Below are 23,114 nucleotides of genomic sequence, written 5' to 3' on the forward strand. Positions count from 1 at the left end.
CTCAGCAGTAGAGTCAAATATATTTTAAAACAAAACATTTGCAATGTCTTGGAATGCCATCTTTGTATCTTATGTGTCAACAGTATAATGAAGTCAATATATCAGAATATAGAAACATAATAATTGCTTTATAAGAGTTAAAGCTACACAATTAGAAATGGCAAAGAATATTGCTTGAGGAACATTAATCTTTTCCTGTAAAAATTGATTTAACTGCTTGGAATAAAATTTCAAATGATGAATAAAAAAATATCTTGCAATACCTCAGAAAGCTTTCTCTGAAGCTGATAATTTATCAACACTATATCATGGTGCTTTGATGTTATTTCAAGGACATTTTTTCAATGATAATTTAAAAAAACCCATAACATTTTGATAAACAGAGGCCCATAATAGAAAGCTAAGAAATCATCATAAAACATGTTTAAGATTTATTGCATTGACTACAATGTACAATCAATCAAACTTTCCTTTTTTCTTCTTCTGTTTTTATTGGTTTTCATAAAATAACAGTTACAAACAATATAGGCTGACAATAAGTTCAAGACAATTTAAACACTTTGACATTAACAAGCTAAATTATCTCAAATTAACTTAATAATCATCCACAAACATCCATTAAACTTTACTTGTCATATCAGCTTCTTGAGCTGGGCAATCAGGTGCCTTACCAAGCGGGCTTTGTCGTCGACTGGATCTCACAAATACTGTATTGGAGTGATAATACTGCCATCTATAGTTATGATGCTACTCTCCCTGCTGCCATGGCAACCACAGAGATGTTGTACACTGCACCAGAAGGCAACACCATCCAGGGAATCAGTGTAAATCCATTTGGAAGGTGAGACTTTTAATTTCTATCCTACAGTTTATGCTATCTCTTCACTCTTTCAACAACAAAGAACAAAATACTATCTTTGTTTTACATGAACTCCTTTCTTTGTCATTTCTAATTCTAGAAAATAATGTGGTGTTTGTAATTGCCCCATGTTTTTAGGATTAACGCGACTTTTAATACTTTAATTGTCCTATCATGAAAAAAAATATTTGAAAACACATATTAAATTTGCTTTATGCCTTAAAATATGTTTTGTATCCTATCCACTGGAAATGCTGGGTTTTTTTAATTAACATTATTCCATGTGTGCATTTGACCTATCAAGTCACTCATAATGTATTCTTTCACTTTATTTTATGCGTATAATTTCAATCATGTTGGGCAGAATTACAAATGATTGTGATTAGACTGTTATAGACTTGTGCAAGTTGGTTCAGTTCTACTTCCTAACAACAAATTAGGAAAAAATATTTGCATAGTCATATACCAGTTTTTTGAAGGGCTGTGTGTTTGTATACATGAATGAAGAACATGCTATTTTATTTCTCCCTACTTCATATAGCACTTTAATCTGGACTGAGACTACCCAGACTACTTCAGTTCTAATGACCTCTGACCTCTACGAGTGGGCCCCCACCCCACTGTTTGGCACCACCAACAGCCAACGGAGGAAACGAGCCACCGAGAACTGCACGTGCTCAGAGAGCTTGACCCCTGGGTCAGCAGTGTACATTGACAGTTCAGACCCAGAGACCCCTACCCTCTTCTTTGTGGATGCGACCTCCAATGACCTCTGGACCTTTGACCTTGTAGGATGCCAGTGTGAACGGCTCTTTGAGGCAGCATCCCAAGCTCAATCAGGTAATGTGATCTTGGAGACTGTGAGATTCTGTCACGCAGATGTAATGTCCTTTTTCTTTTTTGGCCCTGTTGCATCGAAAATGACCAGTAACTGTATTTCTGCCATTCCATCAAGAGTTCATTTTATGCAACGGGACCCACAAGAGCTAAAAATTATTCCTTATGTCAATGAAACAATATTATTAGTCCAATACATTGAGAGGATTGTGGAATAGCTTAGAAATTAGGATATAAAGACTAAATGACAAAAACTTACAGATATGACACATGCATAGCTTCCCAGTATTTGTCCTCACTATTATCACATTGTAGGAACAAGTTCATCAATTAAAACAATTGGTGTGTACCATCTACGACCTTCTTGCAGCAGGCTGACAAGCACTTGATTAAAGTAGTCGTTGTGTCACTACCATATTTTCCCCATTTTAAGGCATCATTGTTTGTTTTATTATCATGAAAACGCATATTTTATTTTGTTGTGGTTACTACAGGTCTCCCTCCGGACACACTGTCTGTTGACACTAGCCGTGTGTATTGGTCAAACACTGCTGAAGAGATAGTAGCCAGTGTTGACAAGCAGACTGGTGCTGATTTCCAGGCCCAGACAGGTCAGAATGATGTGAATTTTGTACTGACATATGGTACCAGTCTTCAGCCATATCCAGGTATGTAGCTGACAGTGTTTTATTAGACACTTCATACTGAAAATACTTCATAAACAGGTTTCCAATTCATGAGAGGTAATCTCAATTCCTTGAAAGCACTAAGCACTGAAAACAGTAACTGGAGTTGCGAAGCCAAGGAAAAACATAAGTGCACCTCTAAATAGGCAAGTTGACAATAGGCCACTTATGTATATAATATAATTTGGTTCACTCCATAACCTATGTGCAGTATGTATCGTATGGAACTCAAAATGCAATGCATTTTTCAAAAAGCTCTTCTTATGGCTGACATAAGATACAGACAATATCATACTGGAGGATACAGAATGATAAGAATAGAACACCATTTTCAGTGGCAAATACAGCTTGGTTAGACAAAATACCATTTCACTGGCCTTATTGTTAGTGCACAATGGATATTTTACAATGGTCAGCCCCTCTGTACTTTTATGTCCAATCTGGCTTGCTCAGTCACTCATTTTTTTGCATTTTCATGATACACAGTATTCATTTGAAAGAATATTATCTGAGTGTGGACTTCTAATCTCTGTTGAAATCTATCTTTCATCACTCTCCACTCCTACCTCTCTCAATCTTTGCAGCTCCTGAGTGTCTTTCACCGTCAGACTACACTGACAGTACACAGCTGTCCGATGCAGGAAGCGATAGGTTGACGGTGACCTTCGACCCTGTGACAGAATGCGAAGGAGTGAGCACTGCAACGGCTATCTATACCGTGAGCTATGCAATAGTGGACAGCGAGACATCGGACCTAAACTGCAGCACTACCAACCTCACATGCAATACAATGGTAAGGGATGGTCATTGAGATAGTGAAAGTTTTTATGTTTGATGGGGTTGGTGGTGTTTTTTTAGTTGACAAAGATACAGAGGAAGACAAGATGACGATAGTGGTGTCTGTAATGATGATGAAGATGATATGTTGACGAACAATTTTATTTCAGATGATAAAGCTCTGCCACTAATGTATAATGAAGGGGATTTTGATTGTGGTTAGTGTGATGATGATGATGGTGGTGGTGGTTGTGTTGGTAGTGGTGGTGATGATGATGTTGATGATGATGATGATGGTGATGATTATGATGATGATAATAATGATGGTGTTGATGATGATGGTGTTTATGCCAACAGAGATGACTATGATGATAATAAGGAGGAAGAGGATAAAAATGAAGACAATGATAATGGTGATAGCCATATTCTGGACATTGATGTTACAGCAAGATCCTACATATTGTAATGAATATTATACTATACGTGTACCCATTCGTAAACTGACAGTAACTATGCTAATGATGATTTCATTCTCATTTCATCCAATGTTCTTCCAGGAGACAACATTGAACCAAGCCACCCTGGATGACCTAGAACCTTACACATTCTATGTGACTCAGGTCTCTGTAAGGAACTTCTACTCCATGGGATCACCTGTCCTAGGTCCTGTAGCTATCCATAGGACTACTCCAGGAGGTAAGAAGGATCAGGGTCCCATTTCCATAAAGATTTGTTGTGAAAACAAATGCACAAATTCTGTAACAAATTCACTATCAGCCAATCACATTGAAGGATTTTAGTAGCTTTTAACTGTTACTGCAAATTTGTTATGATGACAAGTTTGATGAAATGAGCCCAATGATTATAATCACTTGGTCTACTCCTCAAATCGTCTGATACCACAAGGGATAAACTCAATGGCCCGTATTCTGAACTCGAGTTTAAAAATCTTTTAAATTACTGTAAGGTATTTGAATGGCATGATAATTGAACAGCACCGACAGGTATTCCACATGATTCAATAGACTGTGTGTATTGTGAGCGAAGTCGCAGTGCACATTGAAACCTCACTTGAACTGTTAGAGCTTGTGTCAAGATGTCATTCAGTTTTAGCTGAGTATATTACAAGCACAGGTTTAACTCATCACCTAATTTGTTACTCATCATTCATAAATTTCTCAGAACAATAATTGAAATAGTTTTCTTCATTGTCAAGTAATGAGGAAATAGCATAAGAAAAATTGAAAATATTCGATGTGAACAGAATTTTTACATTTTTGGCTTCCCATAATTTTAGTACAGAGTTAGACTTTGGTCAAAGTTAAACTGGAATTCAGGATACAGGCCATTTTTGTTACTATCAACTTGGTCCTATTGATATTGATGGTTTTATGTTTACAAATTGATTTCATGTTGTAGCAACACAACCTAATTTCCTCTGATTATTTCTTATCTTTAGTTTTGATAATTCTTTCTTGCCTCTAGTCCCCTCTGCTGCATTGATGGTAGCTGTCAGCGTCCTAACCCCATCTGAAGTCAACGTGGTCTGGTCGCAACCTCTTGAGATCAACGGTCCATTGAACGATCTAAGGTTCCGGGTCAAGTATTCGACTGATACCCAAGACTTCAGGACTGGCTATGTTGATGGTCCAGACGGTGAGGATGGACGGTACTCCATGATGATCACAGATGGTCTAGCTGCTGCTACTGAGTATACTTTCACTGTGAGTTTGTAGAATACTCATATTGCTTTCTGAAAGCAATACTGGAGATAGTAATAATAATAAAAGTTGGATTCATATACCATTTTTTTGCCAAAGGATACAAAGTACAATTATAAGTACCTCGGCTTTGGCTCCTGCTACCACATTTTTAACGGCACTTAGTGCATTCAATGCGACTGAAGATGTGGATTATAAAATGCAATTAATATATAATATGAAATTTCTTATATAGCGCTTAATACAAATGTTTCTAAGCGCTGCATACTATTACCCCGGCTGTGGCACGGCTACCCTTATCGGGCGCATCAAGCATTCAAGGAATTCCTTCCTACTGGGTACCCATTTACTACACCTGGGTCGAGAGTGGCAAATGTAGATAAACGCTTTGCCAAAGGACCCTACTGCTGTGATGAGATTTGAACCCCGGACCTTGTGGTTCACAGTCCGGAGACTTAACCACTGAGCCACAGCACCTCTACAGTCAGACTTAACAGACTTGTGTAATTGAAGATGGGGGGGGGGTCAAAACAAGACCTCTCTATTGTCTATTGTTTAGGGTTTTAACCCATGAAAACTTTCATTTTCTCTTAGATAACGTTATGACCTAGGTTTTTGGTCTTGTCCTTGGGATTTATTTACTTGTCCCTCTCTAAAAATGAAAACTAACTGCTTAGCCGTAACTCATCCTCTTCACTTTCCTATCTTATTCTTTTCATCAGGTTGAATCCTACCAATCTTCATTGCCATCCAACATGTTCAGCTCCAGTGAGACAGAGACCCAGACCACCTACCAGGAGCCAGCCATGGTTGAAGAGATCTCAAAGACCAGTACTACCCTCGCAGTCTCTTGGATGTCTCCTGATGATGATAGTGTCATGTATCATTGGATCCAGTTCAAAGAGGTCAGTTTAGCAATATAACAATAAATATATTAGTGAAAACAATCAACAACAAAATGAAAGAAGATGACTGACAAGAGATATGAAAAGATGAAAACCTGTATGTTATTGTTCAAAATAGACATGAAATGCTCAGAAAATTTTCTTTGCCCAATTTATCATGGGCCTGGCAGTCACTTTGTATTGCCACATTGACGTTGTTCTATCCCTTGAATCATTGAACGCCAAACAGGGTAACAGCAACTCCCATCTTTAACGTCTTTTTGTCTGATGTGGCCAGGGTTTGAACTCCTGACCTCCCAGTTGTGAGACGGATGCACTACCAACTGAGCCAACATACTGGTGTACCATGCTGTCTAATAAAGTCAAACCTGTTTTTTTTTCCTTCAGACGTCATCTTCAGAGTGGCAGGACGCCCTCATGGGCAACACGACCTCAGGTGTCCGTTACAACGTGACAATTGGTGAAGGGGAAACAGACCCGCTACTCCCATTTACTGACTACGAGGTCCGCACAAGGATTCTCTATCGATCTGGTCAGGAATATGAATACCCTCGTAATGCAGAGTTTTTATCATCAAGAACTGAATGTAAGTATAGTACTGTTATTGTAGGTATGATCATAATGATAAATGGCTTTGTTTTTTTCAAAGTCAACACCGATGTACAATCTGTCGTCAGTGCCCAAAATGGAGAAGTTACCATTGGAATAATGGGATATCAGGGTTGAAAACTGTGGCAGCCCTTGGCCATCTCTTTGTCGATGTAGATCTAGGCATTGCACATGAAACGCCATGAAAACAACATCCTATCAGCAAACTTGTACATTGAAAACATTCAAAGTTGAGGTTGGAGTGATAGCCTGTAAAGGAGAGTTTGTTTAGTGCAGCGAATCCAGAGTTGTATTGTCTCTGTGATACTGAATGCTCTTTATGATGCTGAGCAAAGACATGCTATGAATGGAGACAATGATTTTACACATAAGTTAGCATGATTAATTAGTAATGAGATTTTTCACAGAATTTGATCTTATAGTTTTGTAGACTCTGCCATGAGTAACGCACGTACCAACTTTCGTCGCAATTGACGGCCGAGATCATATAGCCCAGTCTATTTAGGCTTAAACCATTCCTAGCATTGAATCATGGTGTAGCTACTAGCTACAGTTTATCGGGGTTCACTTTTCATCAGCTTAATACACGGAGACAGAAGACGATTGCATTCGTTTAAGACATAGATACACAAACACCGTGATGACTAAAATGTATACTTCCAGATGGTTTCGTATTTTGTGGTTTTACAAGCGTTAATTTACGTCATGTGCCCCTTTGTTAATACCTACATGTGAAAACAACTTTTTACCACATATGATGTGTATCTTTGTCCATTAGCTGATAGCCCGTCTGCCCCAGGCGTTCCCATGGTAACAGAAACAGGAACGGATCCAGTCACCTACGAGGTCCGATGGACCGAACCAAACAGAGCCAATGGACCAGGAACTCTTCAATACACACTGGAAGCAAGGTATTATTTAATTCATTCTGTTTCCGACGTAATATAGACCCCCAAATCACAAGAATGAAAAAGCCTAAGAATTATTAGTAAGGGTACGTAATTTAAGGGATCCATACTGCAAACTCTATTACTCAGCCTGTTATTTTTGTACAAAATGATATTTTCATCCACAGAACACTAGCCCTCAGTATGGTGCATTGATCCTTGGCAACCTTGAAAGAAGAGCTGTTCAATGTGTCCTTAAATTTGGTTTTTCAGCTTTTCTGAGAATAGTTGATGCAATCATTATAAAATGATTTCATTCATTGCAGTAAGGATATATATCGTAAAGCCTTTATTTCTTGAGCTTACAGGGAACTAGGTTGTAATTTGCTGATACAAGAAATTCACTTGGAATGCATGTCTATGCAGGATTGTCATACATTTAGGGCTCAGCAAATTATTGTGCATCACACCAGATATTCCTTTGACCGCTTTAGGCGCTTGGCCAAGTGAGAAAATGACTTCACCAGAATAATATATTTATTGAATTTACACAGCATATCATATATATCTTGGCTACTGATCATGAATCAAGATTCCACTCTTGCTGATGGACAACACTAGGGGCCCGTAACACAAAGCTTTTATAGCAATCATCGTTGAACTTTTTTTTACAATTACGATTCATCACTAACCTTTGTGTTGCTATACCCTGATACTGGGTAAATACTCTTCAGGGGTGCATTTCATGAAGAGTTGTGTCAGTAATTTGTTCTCAGCCAATCAGATGCAAGGATTTCCAGTAGCTTATAACAATCTTGTCAGGGAAATCACTGACCAAACTCTTCATGAAACACTCCCCAGGGGCGGTAATACAAAGCTTAGCGTTGATCGTAGATCATGTTTCTACGATTGATTGCATAGATTACAATGCACAATCAATGGTGAAAATCAAGCATATGATTAATCGCTGACCTTTGTGTATTCGGGACCCAGGTGTCCCATTGGAATGTATCGCCAGAAAGTCATGAGCATTAAGAATGTGTGCGAGCAAAACTGATTCTAATCTCAAGACTGTTACTATGGTATCTTTTCCCAGAGCCATGTCTACAGCAGAGTGGAGCCAAGTCTACGAAGGTTCCGATACGAACTGGATCATCGTCGACCTCCTGGTGGGAGAATCGTATAGCTTCCGGGTCAAGGCCAGGAATGATGATTACGAGGGACCGTATAGTCCAACCAGTGATGCTGCGTTTTTACCCAATCCTTCGTGTAAGTTATTTTGACAAGTTTGAACATGTTATAGGGATGTCACTCAGTTTTCAGAGTGATTGTGAAACAGCCATCTGAAGTGGTGATGTTGATTTTCTGATAGTCAAATAATGATGTAAAACATAGCATTACAAACTAGGCATGTGAAATGGCAAGTTGAATAGGGAAGTGAAGATGTAGCGTGAAATGGCAAAGTGAAATAATGGTGTGAAATAATTTAGTGTGAAATAGTTATGCTGGATAGTGATATGAATTCTTATTATATAACATTGACTCCTTCCTATGAAGTTATTTACCCATGGTTAGCCATTCTGATAGATTACCATCATGGTTCTACATGACTGCAAAGAAAACACATGTGTTTATGTATTTATATATACTTATAGATAATTGAGTAGAGGATTTATGGCTTCACATCCTCTCTGAGTGACACTTTACATAAACTTAATGTCAAACTCTTGTTTCTATCTGTAAACCAATGACACTGTTCATTTGGGCCATGTTTATTTATATATTTATGTATTCATCCATCCGTCTCTCTCCGTGTTAATTTTTTTAGGGGGGGGTCAGATATACAAAAGTTGGTTATTATTTCATGAAATCACCAACTACCAAATTTTAATTCCAGCATAGAAACAGTTATTTATCTCAAATCTCTTGTTGATTATCCTGCAGCTGACAATACAGTATTTATCATCATCGGAGCTGTTGTAGGAGTTCTTGTTATTGTAGCCATCATTATTATTGTCTTAGGTGAGTAAATCTTACGAATGTATGTTCTTTTCAATTTTATGTATTATTGTTATTACTTTTTATATGATTATATTAGTTTCGTTTTTATTCTCATCACCATGACCATTATCATCATCACCATCATCATTGCCATCATCATCATCATTTTTATCATTACTATCATCATCATCATCATCATCAATTCAATTCAATTCAATTTATTTGGCACATTAAAACAATCAAGAAGTTACAAAATAAACAAATACATAAGAATTAGCCAGGACCTCTGTAAAAGCATCCTGTGCTTATATTTGAGGCCCAAAATGACAAATAAGAAAAATACAATAAAATACAAAAAATAACATTAAATTAACTTAGTTAAAAAACGTAACTATTAGCAAAAGGCCTGCACACCATAAAACAACATACACCCGCACACACACATTGCAACATAAGAATAAGGAAAGTGAGAAAGAAAAATTAGATAAGAGAGGAATAATAGAATCATAGTAAGAGTGGGAGTGAGAAAAGAGGATAAAATGAAGAAGAAGAAATGGAGTCTACTCAGCCAAGGATGATAGTTTTTCAAAAATTGATCGTTTCAGTAATAGTCTGAAACGAGAGAGTGTTGAACATGACTTCACCATCACCACCACCACCATCATCATTTTTATCAATATTGTCCTTCATTGACTGCACTTATCACAAGATGGCTTACAACCATACAAAATGGTTTGAAATGAAAACTTGCAATCCTAATGATTTTTTAATTCCATTCTTATTATTCTAAACTTGATAAAAATAGAACATGGGAGGAATCCCTATGAAACAGATTGCTGTTTTTAAACTTATCCCAACAGGAATGAATAAAAAAAGATATTCAATGGAAACCTCTCAAAATCTGTTATTATAATCCTGGACAAAGAAATGCACACAAACACTTTTAGTCATCAAGACAATAGAAAATAGAAGAGAAAAAAAATGAAAGAAGGATGAGATGAAGGAGCACTGCCTTCCAAAGAGGATAATTGCAAAGAGGGGTCACTCTAATAGACTCCAGTACTGTGATTAGTTTTGATGCATTATATACAATCTGATGAAATAATATGAACATAAATTGCAAAGTTTGGAAAATTGAATGAAATGAAGTATGTAGGTTATCTTTGATGGTATTTTTTTTTGGCAGTATATTTGTGCTATTAATGTTATAAAGATTAAAGTGAAAATTGTTTTGTAATTATTTTGTGTATGAATTATAACACTACATAATGACTGTTGCATCATGGGTAAGGGACCATTGACTGTTGAGTAGTTTAGGACTGGAGCTGATTCTAGTCATTTTAGTTGTGGCGCTCTCCCATTCAATTTAGATTTAAACTATTGACTACTGATTTCTGGGATTCTCCAAGCTTTTCATAGTGACCTCTCAGTTCTGAAAAGGAACAGTGTATCTTGAACATCCAATCAATACTTTATAAAAATGTTTTTGTTTTCTTCTTCCCTCAGTATGTCGTCATCAGAGAACCGGTGGTAGTAAGTGGCCCCATTTCCAGGAAGACGTAGAGCTCGCACAGCTAAGGAACTATCCTAACATGGCAATACGACAAGAAAACTCCAACTATGCTGTGACGTAAGTTGGATCTTGAGAATTTTGTTGTTCGATATGAATATTGTCTTTGGGTGTTATGTGATCGGATGTTTTGTATTCAAATATTAAGAGGATAATGGTTTTCAATTAGATTATAGAAACGCATCAATTGAGAGAGAGAGAGAAAGAAGAATTATAGGGAAGGGAAAGTACAATGAGCAGGAGTTTGAGAAAAGGAGGAGAATAAGAAAAGTAGTGGAATGGTGAGGAAGAAGGAGAAGAAGAGAGCAGGGAAAGATGAGAGGAGATGGAGGAAGTAGAAGAAGATAAAAAGAAAAAAGAAATGGGAGAGGGAAGAACTCAAAATGAGAGAGAGAGGGGGGGGGGGGGAGGGAGACAAAGAAGAATAAACAAAAGAATAAAGAAAAGAAGTCTTAAAACCTATCATGAATTATCATGCGTTATTGAAGTACCAACTTAATTATATCTACCTGATTTAAAGTTGATGTTTTTAAAATCATTTCTGCTCAGTTGGTTTGGAGTGGTATTTTTTGTGTATGTGAGGTAAATCTCTTGAATGAAATGCCAGTGATGAGCTAGTAAAATCCGCTTTTGATAAGACCTATTTATTGTCTTGCCTGAACAAAGTTAGACCAAGCAATCACTTTTCCTGTGGGTCTGTATGTCTGTTGGTCTGTCAGTCTGTTCGAAAATGTTATAGTTTTGTTTAAAAATGCTCTCATTTCTTTATTTTTGCATCAATTATATTGACGCTTGATACATATGATCCTTGGGTAATACCACATGTGTGTTTATGAGGGTGATGGGGTCAAGGTCATCTAAGGGATAAAGGTCAAGTTTTTATTCAACTTGCTCTCATTTCTTTATTTCTGCATCAATTATATTGACGCTTGATACATATGAGCCTTGGGGAATACTACAATTGCAAAATCAGACGAGACTCATGTTTCTCAACCACCTTGTATGTGAAACCGACATATTCTTAACGACCCTTTCATTTTCAGTATCTCTTGGGAAACATACTTCTGAAAAGCCCCTTGAATTGTGAACCAGAAAAAGCAAGCATAATTCATTGTAGTAGAATATAATACTTTGTAGATCTATGTTTTCCTTGTTTAATTGTCAGATCATTAAGCAAATAAGAAGCACATGACGACTCATGTAAATGTCATCTTATCAGTACTTATCTAGTATGAGCAAGGGTCATTTTCCAAAGTGTGTGTGAATTATACAATGTATAAAATGATATAGGTTTCTTTTGTTATAAATTGGAATATGAACCAAGCAAATTTCAGTTGACTGACATTCCTTTTGCATGTGTAAATAAAGTACCAAAGAGTCAATAGTGTCATAGAGTTGAAGCAGTAATCACACAACGACTTTGTGTAATCAGTAAATCATTGAGGGAAATCCTACAGGGCGGGGGGCATTCAAATATATTGCTGTACACATGCATGACCAAAAAACATGTTTAAAGGGGTGTTTTTTAGTATTGGACATGGGCCACTCGTTAATGGTATAAAAAAACACAGATTTTCCCAAAAAGGTGGTTTTGAAAGACTGGTTGATGGTCAATCACGGGGTCAAACATATTTAGGGTATTTTTTTTCAAAGCTTTTTTTAGGAGTCATATTCTGGCGACAACTTGTTTAGGGGCCAAAATGTGTAAATAAAACCCGCAAAAAATCTTGTCTAGGGGGTTATTTTGCACACAAAGAAAAACTTGTTTAGGGGGTGTTTAAAAATAATTTGGTCACGCTTTTGTACAGCAATACATTTGACTGCCCCCCCCCTCCCCAAAGGGAAATTAATATTGGGATATGAGAGAGGCTGAGATAAAGAGAGAGAGAGATGGGGGGGGGGGGCAAGCTAAAAGAGAGAGAGAATTGGAAACAGAGCCAAAATTTAGGTAGAAGGTCACTCAGTGATAATAAATTGCCTACTTTACCCCCACTTTGCTTTTCATTTAATCTTTAAATGTAGGTCAGTGAATAATACTGTTTTTTGTGTAATTATTTGTTTCATCAACTTCTTTTCCATCAACTACAAGAATATTTTGAAAGTGTTTTTCATGCAAATACAGAGCTGCCAAGTAGTACGGATTTTCCGTATTTAATACTGAAAAATGAGATGAATACTGATGGTTTCATGCAAAATACTGATTTCTCAAGTTTCAGTTTTATGTATCGTCCTATGGTATTTCTTTGAAAATACTGATTTCCTCGTCAAAATACTGATTTTCAGCTTTAAAATACTGCAATGTTCTTGTTCAGGTGCCAGCTCTGCAAATACCCGTGGAATTCCAAATGCTCCAGTGATTTTTTTTTTCAATCCATTGTTTGTTACCAGCCCTTCTTAACCTTCGTTGTTGATTGTAAGCCTTTCTTTAACCAGTTATCAACTGAATCATTTTAATTCCCTGGACTGTGCACAGGGATCACTGGTTCTAATAAGCAATTGGTTAAATCTGTATTCAAAGATGTGGGGAGCATTTCATAAAGCAAATGGTCAATAATTTTCACTGACTGTCTCTCTGAGCCAATCAGGTGCAAGTATTTCAGTAGCTTATAACAAAGATTTCATGAAAGTCATTGACTATTTGTTACATGAAATGCTTCCCTGGTATGTACATGTAGGTCAAGTACAGGACCATGTTCCAAAGAATATGGAATGGAAGCTGTATTGTGCAATGGGTACAATGTACCTATAGGTTGATGATATGACCAAGACTCCCAAAGCCATAGGTAGTAGGACAGTCCCATTCCTTTACAGTTGGTTTATATTGATTTTGATGAAATAAGAAGGACTAGTTTTTCGGGTATTTCAAGAAACTTGTGATTAATTAAATGTCAATTTTAGATTCCATAATCAATTATAAATCTTGTCATTAATTTACAAGCTTGCTATAAGAAAGCTCATAAATGTTACATGAGCATATGCAGATAAACTTTATTAGTAGTAATGTCTAAAATCTTTCTGACATGAAATTATTTGAGGATTGCCCAACAGCAAAATTCAATTCATGTAAACTAGATTCCTCACATCAAGCCTTTCTCTAAATTTTACAAAAATTTACAAAATTTGTGATGAAGGCTGGTAGAAACATATTTGTTAAAATTATAAAAAAAGGTATCACTGTATGAAAGAGATAGAGTATATTGAAGACGTCTTTTTTAAAAAGTCAGAGCTGCGTTTTTCCTGCTGGAATCTTGCAAGCGGCTTTTTAAAACCGATCCTCACATTTCATCATCGACAAATTAATTGGGAATGCAGGAAAGCCACTACAAAAAGACACATATCACCTTCATAGCAGGATTCCTGCTAAAGACACGACACGGACTGTTACGAGTTTCTTTCATGCAATTTATTTTGATTCATCACATGACAGAAAACTTCATACATTTATCATATTTTTGTTTTCCTTTTATACACACAGACATGATGGCAAAGAGGTCCTTCTTCCAATATTCCAGAGAGAGCGACTCAAGTTGATCACCTTCCTTGGCAGTGGTGCCTTTGGTGAGGTGTTTGAAGGATCAGCTCTTGATATCCTTGGGAGTAACAGCGGGGAAACTAGAGTTGCGGTTAAGGTAAGTTTCAATCAGATTTAAGATTTTATAGAGAAGGTGGTTTCAGACCGCCTCAAAGTTTGTCAGTTCCAGGTATTTTCTGATCAGGAAATTTACCCCGATCAGAAAATACCAGGTAATATTGGCAATGTGAAAGCAAATTACGTGTAATCTTCCCAAAAGAAAATACCCACTAAATAGTAGGTACTTGTCTAAATTACGAGAACTTTCGTGGGGATTTTTCCAGGGTCACAGGTATTTTGGCAATGTGAAAGCAATTTACAGGAACTTTTAACCTAGTGTGGAGTTGGACGTGCGCGCCTTTGGTGGCTGCTGAGCTAGTGATTTTGAATCTCGCGCCTTGTTTGCTTATCAGACCATAATGCGCATGCTTGTAACTTCAGGAACTTATTCTGTAGGTTATGTTTCAGGGCGGTGTGAATGCAGGAATAATCAATGGGTATTTTTTTTAATTTAACGGGGATTCTGATGATCAAGACGGTTTGAAACCACCTAGGGAGAGAGTGAGAGTGGTGGAGGGGGGGGGGGCTTTTGCAGGATTCTGCCTATAACAGTTACCTGTCTATTAAAGCAAGCCCTATGTTGTGTTTCAATTGGGTGTTCACTATAATCAGGTTCCACTGTGCAATATATTTATATATATCATTGATTATGGTTGACGTTTAGATCATCCACAGATTTTATTTGTTTGGTGCCTGCTAGCATACAATTCAATAACAATCTACATTGATATCAGTATTCAAGTGCTTTGTTGTGGTATTAGTTTCTGATTGAACCCTAATGCCTTGATAAACTATCACATACACCTCAAAGATTTATTCAGAAAGGGAAGCATTTCATGAAATGTCTTGTCATTGATTTTCACCAAGAGATGTTATAAGCTACTGTAAATCCTTGCCTGTAATTGGCTGAGATCAAAGTTAGGTTGTGAAAATCACTGACAAAACTTGTCATGAAATTCTTCCCACTTCTGATATCATATTGATGACTTATATGATCTACATCATGAACAGGGAAATTTCTGTGACAGTATCAAAAGTTTATTTAGAGACCTGTCATATCGTATCAACAACTTAAACAAATATTTCTAAGGTGTCCTACACTTCTACAAGGTTATTGAATTGAATAGTGGTATAATTGCTGATACTGAAAAAAGGGTATTTTTTCCTTTTGTTTGTTTTTATCATTGTCAATGACAGAGAAAAGTTCATCAAAGATAATGCTCATACCGGAATCAACATACGCACGTATGCAAGAAGATATCTTGTTTAAAATCTAAATGCTTAACTAATGGGTCTTTATATTCATTTTTTTAATGCACATACTGGAATCAACATACGCCCGTATGCAAGAAGATATCTTGTTTAAAATCTAAATGCTTAACTAATGGGTCTTTATATTCATTTTTTTAATGCACATACTGGAATCAACATACGCACGTATGCAAGAAGATATCTTGTTTAAAATCTAAATGCTTAACTATTACGTTGACAAGACTCCCCTACCTACATGAGAGATAGTTTAGATGGTGTATTATGAAGCTATTCATAAGATATGCATGATACAGGCAAAAGCCCTATGAGAATTGTCAGGTATATACCAGCCAGAAAGAGAGATAGAAAGAGGGGTTAAAAAAGAAAGAAAATCCTTTCAGATTTAAGTAAGATATGTTCCGATTTGTCAGCAAATTGTCATCTGAGCCAAAACTCAAAGTAAACACAATGACCTCTCATTGCCTCCTCTAAATTCGTATTGTGATTGATCTGTATGGCTCTTTTATGAATCATCTACCTTATAATGCCATATTGAATATGCTTTATCATAAGTAAATAAAGATATTGCTCCTCTACAAGATTATCAATGGGCGTACATCCTTTATGCAAATACATGTGGGGTGCATGCTTGCATATTTTGAAGGTTGAATACAAATTACTTTGTTGAATCTAGTGCAAAGGTTGGATGGTAAAAATCAATGAAGAACGATATTGCCCGGATCATATTGGGTTGTAGTAAATTTGATATTTGCAGGATAGTCTATAGAAGCAATAAAGTAGATTTGATGTCTTAAATTTCAATCATAACTATTGTATTGCTAGATTTTGTAGGATTATGCGATGTAAAAGATAGGACATAAATGGATAACATCTGTATATTGTAGATTAATTAATTTCCATTTTTTTTTCTAATATTAAGTTGTTTTAGAATCGAAAGCACACTTCTTTTTTTCATGTAATTTATTTGTACATACCAAAGAGAAAGATAATATTCTTTGACCCATTGCCTATGAGAAATGAGCAGTCCTGGCATGAAGTCTATGAGGATATAGAATTCAGTGCTCAACAGGTTAAGAATTATTATATAATATTCAGAAAACTTTTTGATAAGAAAACTTGACCACTGATAGAAATTCATTAATAGCAAATTTTTGCTTGGGCAACGAAATCAGATGATTTCAGTAGGGTTATAACAGTTATTAATAGAATCCACTATTCTTGTATTGCTGATGTACATGTAGTATATTAAATCATTGATCCACATAAATTTCCTGATAGATTCTTACAATTAAGAAAAATAATGGATGTTATTTTTTACAGACTTTGCGGAAAGGAGCAACTGACGAGGAGAAACAAGAGTTTTTGAAGGAAGCTACAGTCATGGGGTAAGTCTGTGATACCTTGATTGAGTATAATGTAGGCCTATGCATAAAGATCACCAAAGAACAATTTTCACATGGCCTTTCACCTACTCATGTGTGAAAACAATACATTTTTCTTATCACCAGTAATTTAAATCCCTGAAAAGATATTTTATACCTATTGACATCTTGATTTCCAGTTTCTGTATCTTCAGAGAGGGATAATTTTGAATGGTATCATGATAGTAACATTAAGGACTAAATTGAATTTGCCTTTTTTATTTTTTCTTATATGTAGTGTAATATAAAATTTTGCCCTATACGAAAGTCTTCTTGTCCTACCAATATTGAAAATTAAGGCTTGGAATTCATTGAATTGATCCAAGCCACAATGTAAAATGGTACTGTCTGACATGATATTGACATAACAATGTAATCAGAAGACTTGATAACCTTTTAGCAATCGCTATCTAAAGGTCATGTCCACTTATGTTTGAATCACAATAAGGTCTGATGTAATGTTTGCTTACTGACAGTAGCTCAGTGATAATCCATTTTATGTCGAGATAATTTTCAGATGCGAGAATTAAATTGACATTTAGACCTGCAGTGATTGAACTCGAGACAAGTTGAGATGAAGGATGAATGTAGAAGAGAAATAAAAAAATCTTGAAAATGAATTTTAATTGAAATGTAAAAGATAGATTCATTTTTGATTAGTTTAAAAAACTAAAAATTAAAAAAAAAATCAAATTCAAAATTTTGGTGAATTGATATAGTTGTAATAAAAAGGAAAAAAATGATAAAAATATTAGAAAGAAGATTATGATGTGTTTGTATGGTAATAAAAGTATGAATTCTAGTGATATGTTTTGGTTATCAGATCGTTGCAATCTTAGGTAATTACAAAGAGGAATAGAGATGTATAGACACGTTTTTGTTTAATTTTGTAATATGTATGTGTGTATGTTTTGTATCTAATTTCATCAATCAGAAAATTCAAGCACCCCAACATTGTCTCACTAATGGGAGTATGCCTCGACAACGACCCACAATACATCATTCTAGAGCTGATGGAGGGCGGAGACTTGTTGTCCTACATCCGAGCAGCGAGGGCGCCACCTCCTGCCAACAGCAAGATTACGCTTCTTGACCAGATTGAGATGATTATGGATATAGTGAAAGGATGCGAGCATTTAGAAGAATTGCATTTTGTCCATAGGTTAGTATTACTTCTTTTGTTGATGTTTTTTCCATCAGAACCTAAATCACTGAGAGTTTTGTATTTAAAACTTTGGCTTTATCCTTTTTATATAAGTGATGATGGTGATGATGCACAGCATTCGTATAGCGCCATATATCTGTCAAAGACATTCAAAGGCGCATTGGAGGAGCCAGCCAATCTGGGTCGCCAAGAAGGGCGCGCACACAGAACTGTGACCTGCTGGTCTCTCATCCCAATAAATGGTTAGGGAATGCAGGTGGACCACTACACCGGGGTTTCCCCCTACTCTTATTCAAATAGTGCAGTGGGTTCTTAACGTGCAAAGGTGGTAATTCTCCTCCACACGGGGCCTCCATTTAACATCCTATCCGAGGGACAGAGTGTTTTCCACTGTAACGTTGCCTGCATCTATGAAACAGGGGAGAGACATTCACATACAACGCACTGGCTTCAGTCATCCGCCCGAAGTGGACTCGAACTCACGATCTTTGGTTCAACAGGCAGACACGTTACCGACTGAGCCAACTTTGCTCTCTAAGTGTGCTGCTTACAGAATGATGATAATGATATAATGAAAATGATGATAATGATAGTGTGGTTTAGGTTTATCCTCCTTCATAAATTTTAGGCTAGTACCTTTGAAATTAGGAATAACAGAGGGAATTAACAATCTGACATGTTTTATTGTAAAAACCAAAGACAATTGTATTAAATTCTAACTTGTATTTGATTTGTGGTTTACATTGAAAATTGCATACAGTTTTCAAAAATTGACCCTAACATTTTATTTTGATACCTTTAGAATTCAATTTGTATTTTCAAAACCTTGTATAGATCCTGCAATTTTATATATCATTTATTATTTTTTTGCTGAGAGTTATGAGCAATATTTTGATTATGTATAGATTAATTTCAACTTTCAGTAAAAAAATACATACATTATGTTGTATGTTGTTATGATATTACATTATATGTAATAATTTTTGTATGTGTTTTGAATCGGGGGGGGGGGGCTCTTTGCAAGGGACACTTTTTTTGGGCCCCTTATATCATTTTTATTTTCAATGTCGACTTACTAATTTATATCTAATAATGTTTGTTATGTCTTATTTTGTTCATCTAAATTATTGTTTTCATTGAAAAAAAAATTAAATTGAGTCATTGAATTTTGAAAATGGTGTTATTGCAGAGATCTTGCAGCTAGAAATTGCCTTGTTTCCACAAAGTCCTATGATGCCCACATGAGGGTGGTTAAGATAGGTGACTTTGGTCTGGCCAGGGATATCTACAAGAATGATTATTACAGGAAAGAGGGCGAGGGACTACTTCCTGTCCGCTGGATGTCACCAGAGGGCCTGATGGATGGCTACTTCAGTATTCAATCTGACGTTTGGTGAGTTCCTTACATAATTGTTTCTGTAACTTCCTGCTTTTGTCAAAACTACTTAACCATTAACCTGTCAGTCATTTAGAACTGGTTGTACTCTGTATAAAGCCATTGGGAATTTCAAAATTCAGTTGTCAGGTGGTTAATGTACCACTGTGGTAAGGCACCCTAATAAAAGTCTTGTCTTGTTTAAAACAGGAATCCCAATGAGTGTCGTTTGCAGTGGTTCAGATTCATGAACTTATTTTACTGAAATACCTTCATTTATCCTCCCAGTTATCATACACAAAATACTATTGAGTAATTAGTACAAGTTTTCATTTGTGTTGGAACTCCTCCCATACATTCATATGTCAGTTTAACAATATCTGATAAGAGTTACCTTATGATAAAACTCTTCCTCAGAAAGTTTCACTCTTTCAATCGATATCTTATTGTGTTCTTCAGGGCGTTTGGTGTGTTGATGTGGGAGGTCATGTCAAGAGGTCAGCAGCCGTACCCAGCAAGGTCAAACGTAGAGGTCCTCAGGTTCGTGGAGGCTGGTGGAAGGCTGAGCCAACCAGATCAATGCCCTGATGAAATGTAAGTACAAGGAATTCTTCTCTTGTTTTTTTCTATTAAAAGGGGGGAGGGGTAGTCCAGGGCAACTAGGGTATTTAATAAATAGCTAATCAATGAAGCGAGAATTTGTTCAAATACCACCTCTATGTATTCAAAATTGAAACCACTTCACCATGTCAAATGGAAGACTATCCCATCAGATTGAGTGTTATGGCTGCCGTGGGTTTTTTTTTACTCTCCTGAATATTTATCATCCCAGCCACATCACTAAATCTTACATAAATATAGAAAAAAAATTGATTGATTTACTTTTATATTGTACCTCATTCAATTGAACATAATTCATGTTGCTAATGTGGTTTTTAATTGAATGTTTCATTGGTTGCCATAGTTACATGATGATGAGGCGATGCTGGGAGCGATCAACTGACGATCGTCCATCATTTAAGATGCTGAAAGAGATGATACATGATTTTAGGAGGAAATCGGTTGGACCTAATGGAGCTGATAATTTTGGATTTGAAGGTGAGAAAGTGTTTGAGGTGGAAAATAGATTTTGGAGAATGGTGCATCATTTCTTCCATATTTGATATAATCTCAGTGAGAACGTAGTGAATCCTATATTGAACATATGAGAATGAGAAATCAGGTGATTAAATGCTTTAATATAACCTGTGGAGCCTTGATATTTAAAATTGATAACTATGACAAAAGACCCTGTTTTAAACACGTATAAATGTACACATTCTTATCTCCCTAATGCACATAAATGTTGCACTTTTCACTTTACTGTTAAATAAACAGATGCAAAATATTTGTAAAAGTGAGAATAACATTGTCACTGTATTTTATCATGGCTTAAGATAATCTTTTTTTTTTTTAGAATGGTGAAGAATTTGCAGTTTTTACTGTATTGTAGAGATTTATAGGGAAATTTAAATGGTTGAAGATCTTTATTTTGATTTGTCTCCAGGAGATGGCAAGGTGAATTACTCTCATCTAAAGAAGGACATCCCTCCAGAGATGGAAGATTACCTACTCCCCATCGATAGCAAGGGAGATATCATCAAGAAACCTGATATTGAGCTTCCTCCAGACATTGACTATGACCTTGCTGACAAGGACCTAGCTAATCTGGACTTTGAAGAAGATCAGAAGAAGGAGAAGCGGAAAGGCAGCAAGAAAGGGCGGAGTCCCTTCAGTAGTCTTCGAGGGAGGTTACCCGGTGGGGCATCTGCAGCGGATACGACGCCACGTCTCGAAGCGGCGCTACAGGACCTAGCGCATAATCGCGAGCGTGGGCGGGACATCGACGATGAGAGATACCTCAAGTATCCAGTTGGGTCAGTCAGCAAGGCAACGGGAGCCGACATGGCCAATGCAGCGGATGGCGCAGTTGGAGGTGCAACCAGCATGGCTGCAGATGATGGCAGCGCAGAAGGTGCCGTCGGGTACTCAGCGGACATACCTATGAATGGTGATGCGCTGAACAGGACTGAACTGTCAAATTATTCACAGCCAAGAAAACGACACCCAAATCCATTCCGTGCCAACTCCATGGAAGAACTTGATGGTTATGACAATTTAGCATTTGCGACATCGGGTGGTGTCAAGTCACCAGGAGGGGCTAAGGCATCAGGTGTCTCACTTACTGGGGATATCATTGCAACGGACTATGCCAATGTATAATGCTTTCTGAACCATCTCAATCTATTCTTGTCATAAAATTCTTTTATCCTATTAAACCATGTTGGTTACAAAGTCAGTGAATAGAAGTGTCCTTGATCAACATTGAAAGTGAAGGTGTTTGGCTGCTTCAGTATGCTGGAATCTCCTATGCAAGGTAAGATTCTGACGATAGAGTCTTCAATGCATTTAGTAAAACAAAAATTCTGTCATTGTATTCAGTGGGTCAGCTTGAATATGCTTAAAGGGGAAGTTCACCCTGAAGAAAACTTTGTTGTAAAAATAGCAAAAAAAGAGTAAAAAATATTGGTGAAGGTTTGAGGAAAATCCGTTAAAGAGTAAGAAAGTTATTAGAGTTCAAAGTTTTGGATTTGTGACGTCATAAACGAGCAGCTGCCCCATGTGTGATGTAATATAAAATACATGAATTTCAAATTTTGTATGGTTCCTGATGACTTAATTTTGTTTTCTATTCATGATCGGGTGTGAAATGATTTGTCTATTGACATACAAAAGTTACAGTGAAAACCATTTTCAATTTTCTGAGAAAATGACATTTCATTGATTTTTTACCATTCGCTATGTAGGAATGCTGCTCGCATATGACGTCACAAATCAAATAATTGAAATTCTAATAACTTTTTAATTACTTGATGAATTTTTCTCAAACCTTCGGCAATATTTTTTATTATTTTTTCTGCTATTTTTACAATAAACTTTTTGTCAGGGTGAACTTCCCCTTTAATCCTTTGCTCTTGACATTCAAATATAGTATTATACTATTATATTCAGCCTTATTTAAAATGATAATCAGAGAAGTGTCTTTAACACAAGAATCCTGCAAGCATCTTTCAATTACCAATCTTAACATTCATCATTGACAACAAACATGGTGGGGAATGCTAGGAAGCTCTCGTCCCTCTGAAGGTGCTAAGGGTCATTCACAGCATCTTTTCCTCATTGCCCATTGTGTTGTTTATGATGAATGTGAATATTAGTGATGAAAAGACGCTTCATGTGTGAACACCTCTGACTCATGGTATAAATTTGTCACCCTTCACAGATATCAATTCCAATGAAAATATGTAAACTGCGTTAAGCTGTAATTTTCAGGCATATTAAAGACTTCATAATTTTAG

General features: G+C 36.4%; 1 protein-coding gene across 1 annotated transcript in view; it reads left to right on the forward strand.

Moving 5' to 3' along the window:
* LOC121413445 (proto-oncogene tyrosine-protein kinase ROS-like) overlaps positions 1–22,174 on the forward strand; it is a 67,695-nt gene extending 45,521 nt beyond the window's left edge. The window contains exons 24-42 of the mRNA XM_041606266.1: positions 642–841; positions 1,401–1,699; positions 2,191–2,364; positions 2,967–3,175; positions 3,717–3,855; positions 4,645–4,883; positions 5,603–5,785; positions 6,173–6,371; positions 7,173–7,305; positions 8,378–8,550; positions 9,226–9,303; positions 10,789–10,912; positions 14,328–14,481; positions 17,076–17,140; positions 18,111–18,338; positions 19,531–19,734; positions 20,176–20,310; positions 20,681–20,814; positions 21,263–22,174. Of these exons, the coding sequence (XP_041462200.1) occupies positions 642–841; positions 1,401–1,699; positions 2,191–2,364; positions 2,967–3,175; positions 3,717–3,855; positions 4,645–4,883; positions 5,603–5,785; positions 6,173–6,371; positions 7,173–7,305; positions 8,378–8,550; positions 9,226–9,303; positions 10,789–10,912; positions 14,328–14,481; positions 17,076–17,140; positions 18,111–18,338; positions 19,531–19,734; positions 20,176–20,310; positions 20,681–20,814; positions 21,263–21,978 (3,786 nt within the window). The 3' untranslated portion in view covers positions 21,979–22,174. The remainder of the gene's footprint in view (positions 1–641; positions 842–1,400; positions 1,700–2,190; positions 2,365–2,966; positions 3,176–3,716; positions 3,856–4,644; positions 4,884–5,602; positions 5,786–6,172; positions 6,372–7,172; positions 7,306–8,377; positions 8,551–9,225; positions 9,304–10,788; positions 10,913–14,327; positions 14,482–17,075; positions 17,141–18,110; positions 18,339–19,530; positions 19,735–20,175; positions 20,311–20,680; positions 20,815–21,262) is intronic.
* The last annotated feature ends 940 nt before the right edge of the window (positions 22,175–23,114 follow it).

This window comes from Lytechinus variegatus, chromosome 4 (assembly GCF_018143015.1).
Source record: "Lytechinus variegatus isolate NC3 chromosome 4, Lvar_3.0, whole genome shotgun sequence".
In the NCBI taxonomy this organism is placed as follows: Eukaryota; Metazoa; Echinodermata; class Echinoidea; order Temnopleuroida; family Toxopneustidae; genus Lytechinus; species Lytechinus variegatus.